General features: G+C 31.8%; 1 protein-coding gene across 1 annotated transcript; it reads right to left on the bottom strand.

Annotated features, from left to right (window-relative positions):
- Positions 1-10,918: 10,918 nt before the first annotated feature.
- Positions 10,919-13,382, bottom strand: LOC120070646 (peroxiredoxin-2-like). Its single transcript, XM_039022476.2, has 3 exons — positions 13,049-13,382; positions 12,830-12,909; positions 10,919-11,420 (listed from the first exon to the last, which is right to left on the bottom strand). The coding sequence occupies exons 1-3, from the start codon at positions 13,201-13,203 to the stop codon at positions 11,167-11,169; spliced, it is 489 nt and encodes a 162-aa protein (XP_038878404.1). The 5' UTR covers positions 13,204-13,382; the 3' UTR covers positions 10,919-11,166.
- Positions 13,383-13,839: the final 457 nt, after the last annotated feature.

Here is a 13,839-nt window from a genome sequence, read left to right as displayed (position 1 = left end):
TTTAGGTAGAAAAATAAAATTCAAAATTCCACTAATATCCGCATTTTATGGAACAGTTTCTTTATATCTGATTGTCAGGAAACTTCTAAGAAAATTATATAGCTTAAATTCATTTCGTCAAAATCATTTACTTATTTACTCTTTTTTCACTGCTCGAATTACCCTGCTTTTTCCAAAAAAAAAAAAAAAAAAAAAAAAAAAATGGTGGCTCGGTTTAAAATATACTTTAAAAATATTTTAAAAACAATTTTGAGCCGTTAACAAATATTCTAATTTTTTAAAAATAATTTATTTTCAAAATTAAATACTTAAAAAAATAGGATTCTTTTAAAAAATATTTACAAAAATCATGTAGTGTTGAAATTAGAGTTAATTCTTTGTCTTTATTAGTTTCAATCTTGTGGGAAGAATGAATATAAGAGAACTCAATTTTTGTAAAGGATTGAACATCCCTTTTCCTGACCAAATTAGATTTATGTGATTTTCTTTTAAATTAAGTCTTTATAAAAGACTTAACTGTCTGAGCTTTTTTCCCCTTCATTTATTGCTTTTTTCCTTAGTAACATTTTTCAAACTACTACACTATAACACCACCTATTTTTCCTTTTCTCTAGGTTTATTGATTGTAACTAATTATTAAAACATGATTTAATTACAAATTCTGGTCTTATGATTTTGAGAGAAAGAAAAAAAAAAATTAGAAATTAGACCTTATAATTTTAAAAGTTAGAATTTAATATTTACACTTTGATAAAAATCTTATAAATTTTTCTTATGGTTTAATAAAATTTAATTATAAACTTTTAACTTTTACGAGGATTTTATTAGATCATATAGATTAAATTCTAATTATAAATTATAATGACTAAATTTTAACTCAAATTATAGAGACAAAATTTGTAATTTAACTTTAAAATATTCGTTGGCATGTTGATATATCTATAAATTGAAATGATTATTTATGAGGATTTTAATAAATCGTAGGGACTAAATTTTAATTATAAATCATCGAGATTAAATTCTAACTTATTCTCCATATCATAGTGACGAAATTTTTAATTTAACCTTAGCTTAGGAAAAATCGTTGACATTAACTCTTCGATTTATCAATATATCTGACATACCAATAGATATTTTATGGCTAAATTGAAATTTTGGTTCTCATGGTTTGAAAAATGTTAAAATTTAATCTCTAAGATTATAATTAAAATCTAGTTCTTATGGTTTATTAAAATCCTTGCAAATAGTCATTGCAATTTATAGATATATTGACATTTGTGCAGATACTTTAAAAATAAATTGCAACTTCGTCTTTATTATTTGGTGAAAGTTAAAATTTAGTCCTTGTAATTTATAATTAGAATTTAGTCCATATAGTTTAACAAAATCCTTATTAAAATTAAAAATTTATACTTAAGATTTTATTAAATCATGAAAAAAATTTATGAGATTTTATCAAAGTATAAAGATTGAATTTTAACTTTTAAAATTATGAGGACTTGTTCGATCAGCAGAAAGGAAATTCAGTCTTTTATAAACATAGAATTCTTTAATAAAGACAAAGAATCAACTCTATTTTTACAAATAATTTTGACATTACAGTTCTATTTTAATGCTTAATCCGTTAAACCAAACATATCCTTAATCTTTTAACTTTTTAAATGCGAGTCTTTGAGGATCTCCCACTATCAAAGCAATTGAAACAGACGAGGGGTCAATTGGATCGTGTGTGATTCTAGAAGATCTCCCATTTTGGGTGTGTTTGTGACAGTGATCCTCTTCCCATCATAATTGAATCTGATTCCTGAGATCATCAATGTCCTTGACAATCTAGTTGACCTATCGAAGACTAAAATTTGTTGTGCATTTGATCCTTCAAGAAGCCCCCTTGACGAGGTCCATTTGAAATAAAATTGGCGCTGCTATTAGTTTTTGGATGTATTTAGAATGCATTTTCAAGTGTTTAATTTAAAAATAAATTATTTTGAAAAGAAAAAAGAAAAAAAAGTTTTTGGCAATCATTCAAAATAGCTTTTCAATAATTTTTATTAAAAGTATTTAAATTAAAAATAAATTTTTTAAAACAAAAACTTTTTTCTCAAATCAATCTAAAGAGGTCCATAGTTTTGTCAATCTAAACGGGTCCATCAACTGTTTTGGTTTGCCAACTTTCCGAACTGGTTTTCCTATTCTCTTTATGGAGTTGGATTGCGTATTCATTTATGCTTTGATGACGTCCTTCCACCCCTCCCAGCAAAAAAAAAAATTCAATTATTTGTTCTGTTTCAAGTATTCTAGTGAGTACGTTGAATAGAACAATAACATATTAGGTACAAAATTTAAAGTTAAGAATTTAATAGAAGTGCTAAAGGAAAAAACGATAAAGGAAATTTTTTTAAGTTCTTATTCATCAAGGACATGTCTACTAATTCATAATCAAAATTGATGTAATCGTAATGAGTTTTCGTTGATGTAACATTTATAATGGGTCTCAATCGTAAATGTAATTGGATTGCTTGTGATCACGTTTACTTAAACATTTTGCAAACATAATCTGTTATGTTTGAGGCTCTTTACAATCACCTGTAATGGAACGAATAATGTAAGATTGCTAAAGTACCCTTTAGGTTTAAACAAATTTACCCCCAACGACTGTAGAACCCAAATTTGCAGACGCTCTCATTTTCAAAAATTTATTGACCATTTCATTCCCTCCTTCTTCTTCTTCCCGCTCATACATTTATCTGATACTAGGTTTCATCTTCTGGCCATTCAATCATTAGTAGGTACAACATTTCAGGTTCTTGTCATCCATTAATCATTGATTTAACACTTCATATCACCCCAATTTTTTGTTCATCGCACATTTATGTTTGTATAGGGCTCACAGTCTTCGTTATCCTTTCAAAATGTCTTACAATTTAAGTGATATATATTCTGATATTGTGTTGTCTGGTATCGTTATATCTTATCACTTCTGTTATCGATTGATATTGTGCAATCATTGTCTCGTTACCTTATCATTGTCGTTAGGGTCAATCGATAACAAATCTGAAATGGGCAAGATCCAAAACTTTTATCTGAGCTATGCATAATTCTCCTACTATCCTTAACATTTTTCTTGTAACTCATTTTAGATAGAAAATGGCAACCAATGTATAAGATTCCTTTGACCTAGTGGTTTCCTACTTAGATAACTAACATGTCCTCTATCAAGCATATGAACCTAGCTATTAAGATGAAGCTCAGTCTAGTGCAACTGGAAACATTCAAAAGACGAACGATATCTGGTCACTTTATTGATCTTAATATTGTATTCAGTAGTGCTTTCATTTACGATATCCTATTGGGGGAGGTCAACGACAATAGAGAAGATTCCATGTCATTCAATCTGAGGGGACCATCGCGACTTCAGTAAGGACAAATTCCTACTAATGACTGGATTGTGATCGTCCATAGATGTCATGGGTCAGAAAGCAACTGGTGATCATCGTTTGTAGGATAGGTACTTCCCCAAATGCGATGGACTTACTATGTTTGATTGGGAGAAAAAGTATCTGAGATGTGTATTCAGTGTTGGGGTTGATGTCTTAAATCTCATAGGTTCTGTAGTTTGTAATTGTAAAGTACAAACAATTTATTTATTTAATAAAATATAGGTATTTTATTCAACATTTAGTAGTATTAACCCACAAAACCAATAAACTAACATCCAAGGTTATCTTTTGTAGCTTACCATTTAGGTTATCACTTAAACACGATTCACCTCTATGTCTCTACATACATGTTTAAGCTACATAAGATAACCTTAAATGTTAGTTTATTGGTTTTGTGAGTTAATGCTTCTAAATGTCAAATAAAGCATCTTAGATTTCATTAAATAAATAAACTGTTTGTATATTGCAATTACAAACTGTAAGACCCACGAAATTTAGGGCATCAACCCCAACAATCTCCCTGTAGTTTATGCCATAAATCTCGTGGGTCCTGTAATTTGTAATTGTAAAGTACAAACAATTTATTTATTTAATAAAATATGAGGTATTTTATTCGACATTTAATAGCATTAACCCACAAAACCAATAAACTAACATCCAAGGTTATCTTTGGTAGCTTAAATATATTTGTAGAGACATACAAATGGATCATGTTTAGGTAATAACCTAAATGGTCTGTGATAGATGGATAAGACTGGGTACCTTATCCTGGTGATACTACGAATACGACTCGCTTTGTAGATGTTACAATTGTTGTAAAATTATACAAGTGATCTGATCCTAATCATTTATGTAGAGACATGTGAGTGGGGGTGTTCTATACAAAAGGGTTTGTATAAGACCGAACCATGAAATGAATAGTCTCATTATATAATATCGTGAATAATAGACTTACATTTCACTAAGATAACCATAGGTGACATGACCTAAATCCTAAGTGAGTTGTGAACTCCTGCCTATGAAGGCGCACTACTACAAAAACAGTGTTTCTTGACGTTTTTGAAATGTCAATAATCACTTTTTTTAACGTTTTAAAAAACGTCAAGGAAGCCAGTGTCAAGAATGTTGATTTTCTTGACGTTTTAAAAACTTCAAGAAAAGTGACACTTGATATTTAAAAAACGTCAAGAAACACTGACACATGACATGTTAGAAATATCAAGAACTCCACGTCAAAAATATCTATAATCTTGACAAGGAAAAAACATCAAGAAATTTTCTTGTGATTTTTTTAGCAAAATCCGTAATGTTGACATTTTTATCTATAATTGCTCCTGTATTTTGATTCAACAACCACATTTGGTATATATATGACATACATTCACCAATCAAATAAACAATACACGCATTTTCAATGTTATATATCAACAAAATTTCCACCAATATCTCTTTATAAAAAACTTCACTTCTTTAATATTGTCAATATTACAACCTCATAAAGTATTTATAAGTTAAAAGAATATGAAAAATCCCATATGAACAATTTCAAAAGTATAACAATTATCAACCCCCATATGAACATGAACACATTTCCTATTGTACAATCAACAACCCCATCCTATCTGAGAACAATTAAAAAAAATTACACCTATCAATCCCGTATGAAGTAATCCTAGTCAAATCTCACTCACTATGTTTCTGCCTCCACAAGAATAACGTAGTCCACCTTGAACTCGTCGCTTTGAGCACCTACATCGATGAAATAATATACCAAAACTATAACATATAGTTGAAACAACTTAAAATTACTAAACTTAAGTACCACAACATACAAAGTCCTATAAAACTTTACAACTCCATGAAGGATTTTGTAAGTTAATTAAAAAAAATATGGACAAACTCATATGGGCACTTCCAAAACAATATAAGGAACATAATTCTCACAGTCAACCAACTATGAATAGTTTCAAAAAATGCATTTCAAAACTTCTATCAAAATTATCCATCTGCCCACATATCAACTATCACATGTAGTAATCCAAAACTACCTTTGACATTGTATTATGGTACCTAACTATGAAACTTGTCGAATGTATATAACTCGAGAGAAGAGAGCTGCATAATAATTTTAGATCATACCTCTTGAAGGAAAAGAAACTAGACATAATAAAATAAAGCCCAACAGCTCAAATGTCCACAAATTACTTTTTATGAAGTTATAACTTTTCTCATAGCAGCACCTTGACATCAATAAAGAACCACTCCATATAAATATATCCTATAAATAATACAAACACAAAGTTTCAAAAAAATATCCTCAACTTTTCTCAACCCATCAAGATTAATGTAAAATATCCTATAAATGTTGTAGACAAAGAGCTTCAAACAAATCTATCCAACATAAATGTAACTATGTAACAAGTTACCACAAAAAGAATGACTTTCGGTATAGGAAGAAGTTTATTTCTATAGAAAAAAAATTAAAAAAAAAAAAACTACACTTGCAAGTCACTGCCACTCAACTGCGGAAAGTGCAAATGACTTCAAATAAAGCAAGAAAGATCAAAATAATAATTTAAAAATCTGCAAGCAAAAATCTCCATTTTACTTTTTTTTTTTAAAAAAAAAATTCCTTTTCCCTTGCTCCCTCTAATTTTAGAGAGGTCTTCAGCCAAAGTTGCATTTAAACCAAGTAGGTAATCAACTTTTCAAATGGTAATCAAGTCATATTTAAATGTGTGACTTTCTATACAAAATGTATGACTAGAGGTAATGAAAAATGGAAGAAATGCAACATACCAATAGCACATAGTGTCTTCAAATCAAATTTCTCAGCTAAATCAGTATGTTTTGCCACATGCACCATATTACAATGTCAATAACTTTGAAAGTTATAATATCACTTGTAGATTCAAGAATATACATGAGAGATTAAGCCGTAACTTTGAAAGTTCAAGCCTCAAACCAAGAAAATCAAGTCTTAACTTTGAAAGTTCATGTCTCAAACTAAGAAAATCAAGAATGAAACCTAACTTAAACTAAATCTACTTACCTCAATGAAGAATCTCTTTAAGATTAATGGAATAAATCAAGCCCTGTCTTTGAAAGTTCATGCCTTAAACCAAGAACAATATGAAAGAAGAATTTATTATGAGATTCAAGAATATACATGAGAGATTAAGCCCTAACTTTAAAAGTTCAAGCCTCAAACCAAAAAAATCAAGCCCTAACTTTGAAAGTTCATGCCTCAAACCAAGAAAATCAAGAATTAAACCTAATCTAAACTAAATCTACTTACCTCAATGAAGAATCTCTTCAAGATTGATGGAATAACAAAGATGCATCAAAGGGAAGTGGAAAACCAAGAAGAATTGCAGAAATTTTGCAAAGAGAAGAAAGAAAAACGAGCAGTTCGGTTGGAAAACCTTTTTTAAATATGTCTTACACTGTTTGCGACGCGTGCTATTTTTCCATCAAAACCCGTAGCATTGCAATGCTGTTTGCGTGAGGTGCGGTCGTTTTTCATTTTTTGGTCAAAATATGTAGCGTTGCAACACTACTTTTCAGCGTTGCAACATTGCCCTATATATTCTAATATTCTTGATGTTTTAAAAAAATCAAGAAACCATTAATTAAACTTGACATTTTTAAAACGTCAAGTACAATATTTTTCGAAAACCTCCACTTTTTAAAAATAAATCTTGACGTTTTTTTCTTTAAAATCACCTATTACTTGTTTTTTTTTTTTCATAAAAACGTCAAGTATTTAAAATTGCAAATGTCAAGAAAGGTGGTTCTTTTTTTTTGTAGCGGTTCTTTGTTTCGTATGGGTAAGAGTTGTCATATCGCCGACTCAATATGCCTATAATTTTGGGGATTCGTCTGATTGAGGAGTTGGGAACACAGCTACACGAGATGAAATTCACTCTTTCCCTAATGTCGAGGTAAGTAGATAAATTGCTCCCTAAGGGCTGATTCTGAGGCTTGAACAATGTGGCGCTACACCCTCTCTTGGACCGAAAGGGGTTTGATCATAGTTGCATTATGACTTATTGTTCATTATTGAGATTAGTGGTACTTAAGGAGTTAGATGTAACTACAAGAGCAAAACGGTAATTTAGCAAATTTGTAAAGGGTCATTGCACTATTGACTAGTTATATCCAATGGACATGGAAATATATCTGTAGTGAGAAGGGTGCAACTGTTGGTCTTTGGTAGAGTGACCGACAATTAATGGATGTTGAGTAATTTAATTAAAGGAGTTTAATTAATTATTCAAGTACAAGTACCATAAGAGCTTCAATATACAAGAGATCTCCTCTGTAGCTTAACTGGGATTATTGAGAATTAATTTTGAATTGTTCAAATTAATTGAGAGATTGATTATATATGATATAATTAATTTAAATTAATTATATGTCATATAATTAATATAATGTATTTGATACATTATAATATAAAGTTTATTTGAAATGAATTAAATATTTGAAAATGATTCAAAATACTAATTATGGATTAGATTCATATAATTAAATTTAATTTTGATTTATATTAAATACCATGATTGATTTAGAGAATTTAAACTATTAGATTATATTGTATTTGATACAATATAAAAACTATAGATTATATGTTATATTCGATATAACATATAGTTTAATATATAATATATGATAAGTTGGTTGTCATATATATAACTTTCATTAAATTAAATTTTGAATTTAATTTAGGAGGGAGCTATAATTTCCTCCCCTATTTTCTCTCATAATAATCAATCGTCGAAAGGGAGTTGGTTTTTATGGTTTTCTTCATCTTCTTCACAGAAGATTTCAGAGTGTGAAAAACTCTCCCAACGTAATTTTCTCAGAAAATTCTCCTCTCGGAAAAATTCTTCCTTCTTCATCCAAAATCAACTGAGCCAACAACTACTGTAACTCTCAATCCTTAAGGAGAATACAGAAGGTTCACTGGTGGTGGTGTCCAACCAAATAGTGATTTGATTTTGTTGTGGTTTTTGGTTCTATTCGTTTTTTAAGAGATCGTGATCGGGTCAAGGAGGATTATCGTGAAGAATTGGTTCTTCAAAGGCTAATATAATTCTAATCCTAATCTTCCCTCTATATTTGATTCAAAAGCATGTTGTAAAATTGTTTGATATGCATGATGTATTACTCTGTATTATAATTCTGTGAAATTGAAATTGGAACACGATCTACGCTTCCGCATCAGACCTCACAGTCATTCATATAAGCAATGATGACGTTGTGGTCAAATTTTTGTTGTCTTTTACATGAAACTTACAATGTAAAACTTTTCATTAACAAACAATGCAAAGAAATCAGACATTTTTTTCGTAATTTCGTAAGTGACCGATGAACCTCCTGTGATGAGCAGGAGACAAGAAGGCATCGGTTGTGGGCCGATGCCACATGTGCCTGCATAATTGCTAGGACTGCCAACTAACATGCTTGTGGAGTGAGGGGCCAGCAGATCATATGCAGGTTCTAACTAGCATGGAGATACGTGCCCATGTGATTCCTTCCTAGGCGAGGAGTGGTGACCCCTGATAAAACCTAGGATAAGGATAAGCACGCTATACTGACGACGGTGGCTCCTGAACTCGTAGCTACTACAACACACATTAAGGAACAAAAAGATCAATTTAGTCAAGGACAAAATATAAGAATCAAGGAAGGATCACTGTACCTAATAGACTGTACAGAGGACAATTGATTCAAAAGCAATCAATGTGAGGAATTTCGAAGGAACGTGTTAAAAACACCCTTAGACTCGATAGACGAACACCAATGTATATGCTATTTTTTACACCATTAATTACGATAGGTGGAACTCTAGCTAAACTTATCTACAGTAGATTTTTTTTAAAAAAAAAAAAAAAAGATAAGTGTTACCGTTACCGCCTAGTTTCACTATTACCGCTCATTTAAAACCTCTAAAGACGTTGATAGCCTGCTCATAATCATTTCGTGCCATTTAGAAAAGTGCATTGAGAAGCCTAAACGTCACTCAGCCTAATAATGGAACTTACGTATGGTTACATCTAGTTGTCAGATCGCCACACGTATGCATATCGTAACAGACTGCATGCAACTATCGATCTTTATTTAGGAAAGTGCAACTATTTTTTTAAAAGTCAATCAGATGTTTAATGCTATTAATGGTCATCTCCCTTAAACCATACTCTTCACCTTCTATAAATACAACAACCAAGCACTTGAAACACACATTTTTAGAAGGAAAAATGTGATCAAACATAACCTTAGATTCCGAGGACAAACAGTTTTTGGAATATCCATAAGTCCCGTGGGCGAGCAGCTTAGAACTGTCCAGCCCTCCCACCTCTCCCACAACATCTGAGTCATCCACTGAAGAGGAGGGCTCATCATCGACCATGGCCATCGAGGAGGGTAATTCAACTCCCAACGAACTGATCCTCCGCCTCCATCACTCACTCTGACGATCGAGGTTTCACCATCGAAAGGTTCACAACCAAGAGACATGCCTAAGCTCCGTCAACTACCCTCCACAACGAAGGGGTAGGAAGGGAGGAAAAGACGTCGTGATCAGATGTACTCCACTTGTGTTTATCTCCAGTGACTTGGAGTAGGCTTCTTTTCTTTCTTCTTGGTTAGTTTTTTGTTGTTTGTTTTGTTAGACCTCCTAGATTATGTAAACAAAATTGTTATTGATGATTTTTTTTCATACAATCTATGTCGAATACTTGAACACATACTGAACAAAAAGTTCATGCACATGCACATTAGTATCAATAAACAATTAACAAAATCCGTAACTATGATCAATAATTATATAAAAAGAAAAAAAAAAATAACATGATTTTTATTGAACGATTGTTACCAATCAACTCAACCGTTTTAGAATGATAAATGATGACTTGTGATGGCAAAAAATTAGAAAAATCATTAAAAAGTATTTAAAAAGTTAATCGATCCCATATAATTTTCAAACGAGGATTAATCACTCTTAGCTCCACAATCAGGTAGTGTTTGTTGATTAGAATTTCGTAGTGCACCTTCCAGTTTATTGCTATTACGAAATTCAAGTCAACAAGCACAACAACAAATGTAGCAAATAGAAATGCCTAAATGCTAAATTTGAAAGTTTGATTGAAAATTGATTTAAAGAAACAAAAACAAACATTTGATTACTAGGCAAAGTCTCCTCCATCCACAGATTTGATACACATACCAAGGCCAAAGATCTTGTGCAAAGCCCTAGAAAGAAAACGAGTACGCCTGAATGAAAAAGCTGCCCTGCATCTGCATATTTGATTAACTAAAATAATGTGCCTTTTCCAAGTCATTACGATCAAAATGTTGAACTTTATCAACACACTTTCCTGGAAACAAGACGACATCATCCTGACAGATGAGCCAAATTCAACACACACATCGGTTCACCAGCAGAAGTTTAGACCAGATAAGATGCTAGCCAGAGATGCATAAAAGAAACTCTTTTAACTTTATAAAAAACCAAATGGAACAAGCAACAGCATGATCATTCATTATTCATATGAAGGGAGCCTCAAACATCTAATTAACCCCACAAAACCACAGTTCGATAGAAGGTCGACATGGGCTCTGCTCGTTATCACTACGGTTCAACAGCTAGAAAATACATGGATAAAATATGGATGGCCAAAGCTAGCATGCAAAGAGTTCGCATACAATCAAAAGATAGATTCAATCAAAGAGCCTTGAGGATGTCCTCAGCACCGGAGACGGTGAATTCTCCACCAGATTCGATATTTGTGGCTTTGACCTTGAGGTCATCAACTAAGAGAGAGAAGCGCTTGGATCGAACGCCAAGTCCTTTCTCTGAAAGATCGAGCTCCAGTCCGAGAGCATGTGTATATGCTGCAGAGCCGTCAGCAAGGAACTTGACATGCTTGTTCTCAGGGTAAGTCTTGGCCCAGGCCTTCATCACGAAGGGGTCATTGACTGTATCCATCAGAAACAAAACTATCGTTACCTAACATATAATAAAATATGTAACTTTGGAGTTTATTATCTAACCCTTTTTTTAAACATCTGACAAAGGAAACTTATTGACCAAGGTGTTTTTCAGAAGACCAAAGAGAAATAGAAAATAAATTGCTTTAGGGTGCTCTTGTCAACCTTTTAGATTACAATATTTACGTACAATGACTAATTATATTACTACTTTGTTAATTTTGGCTTAACCTTTCACGAAAGGTCATGTTTAGTGTCTTGCATATATGCAAAGTCAATACGAAAAAGACTCGGTCAATTTCTTTCTTTTTCTTCCATTTTTTTGGGATATGAAACTGGTCAATTTCATAAAACTAGGAAAGAGACGTTCTATTCATTAGAGAACAAATCCAAATTGAGTGTGAGTTTAATCTCTCGCTAAGGCCTATAAATTGTTTCAGTGATATATCTTCATCTTCTGCCAATAAACGAATAAAGAGGGAAAGCACGGAATTTTATTTTAACAATTGGGTCAGCATTTTGACTAGAAAGGTCAAGTATATCTATGAAGCTAAATAGAATGGTCTCATTCCAAGATAATTGACAGAAATAGCACATAACAGTTTTCATTTTTTACAAATAGCACCCTTTTGGCCAATTGTTTTAATGACTCATCTCGGTGCATCCATTATTGAGACCAAAATAATAAACTTTAAGTTCTTTCAATAAAACATCTGAATCACCAGCTTTTTGGTCTTTCTTGGTGGAATTTTGGTTTGGACAACGACAGAGATTGAATAAAAATTGACAGAGGAAAGAAGTGAAAGTTTTGGTCAATTATTCATGCATTTTGTATTGTCAATTTTTATTAGGGATGGTTCATTCTCTTCTATTTTTTGATCCCCAATTTGGATTCTAGTTGTTAACACTATATTTCCTTATTTAACTTTTTTTTTTTAAGAAAATCTCACATTGGTGTTTTTGGCAAAAAAAACCTCAAAAACTACCAAATCTTACCTAGAAAATCAAAACAAAAAAATCTTAAAAACTTCTAATTTATTAATGAGATCTTCATTTTGATATATTCTTCCTCTGTATGTTAAAAAACAAAGGCATTGAGAAAAATACTTCAAACTCATCTTCCCAGTAATCGAACAGGTAGTGAAAAGAACACCAATAGCACAAACTCTTATAACTCCATATTAATGGAAGTTCCTAGAATGACATGACACAAATCATCATTCATAGAGATCAAACTTCATTGACATTACTTTCAAGCTGTGATAATTTACATCTAGAGCATTCAACAACAATGAATCAACAATCGTCCAAAGCTAAGAATCAACAATCGTCCAAAGCTATGTAGAGCACTAAAATTATAAAACAATGTAATCTGGAGTTAAGTTAGAGAATTATACCGCTAATTAGTAGAATATCATCGATGCCCTTTGCCTTGAGCTCTTCACCATTCTCAATAAACCCCGGCACATGCTTCAAACTAAAACCAAACAACTCATTACTTCATGAAAACTAAAAAACGGGCGAAACCCAGAAAGATCCACAAGAAAACAAACAGAAATTGGAGATCAGTAGGTCTCAGATCGGGTTATGTCGAAGGGAATCAGAGAGGGATTTACCTGCAAGTGGGAGTGAAGGCGCCGGGTACTCCAAAGAGAACCACCTTCTTGCCGGCGGCGAGAGAATGTATGGAGGCTTGTTGGAGCTGATCCTCTCCATCGAAGTAAGCTACCGTGCCGTCCGGCAACGTATCTCCAACAGCAATCGGAGCCATTTGACGTTGATTTTGATGAATTGCCGTTGAGAACTAGGAAGTGTGAATTGTGTGATTAGCAATTGAGGGCGGTTACTTATAATGATTGGACGGGTACAGTGGGCCAAGGACCTGGCGGACTTAGGCCCTTTATTTAACTCTATTTGATGGTGGATTGAATCCGCTGCTCCTAAGCCGTTTTATATTTCCATTTTTTTTAATATATATATTTTGATTATGCAACCGTTTAATTTGGACTTTTTATTTTTTTTAAGAAGTTTTATTTTCGTAAATTTGACTATTTTAATTTTATTCATTTTACTTTTTATATTTCAGAAACATTTTGTCTTGATATTAAAAAAAAAAAAAAAAAAAAGATCACTTTTATATCTTAAATCGATTTTTTTCTATCACTTTTTGTTTTGATTTTGTTTTTTGGTTTATTTTCGTTCTACAAATCTTAGATTTTGTATTAAATTTAGCTTAAGCATTTTTCACTCGAGCTTATATTTTATATCCTTGCAATTTAAATAATTTTTTTTGTCACCTGTTTGGATCCCGGTTTTTAGTTGTTGTGTTCGTTTTCCATTTGTATTAAATTTAATCTTTATATTTTATATTGTTGCAATTTAAATGAATTTTTATCACTTATTGGTT

The sequence above is a fragment of the Benincasa hispida genome, chromosome 2, assembly GCF_027475165.1.
Source record: "Benincasa hispida cultivar pf3 chromosome 2, pf3_genome.v1.1, whole genome shotgun sequence".
NCBI classification, from domain to species: Eukaryota; Viridiplantae; Streptophyta; class Magnoliopsida; order Cucurbitales; family Cucurbitaceae; genus Benincasa; species Benincasa hispida.
This window is presented reverse-complemented; position numbering and strand designations above follow the sequence as displayed.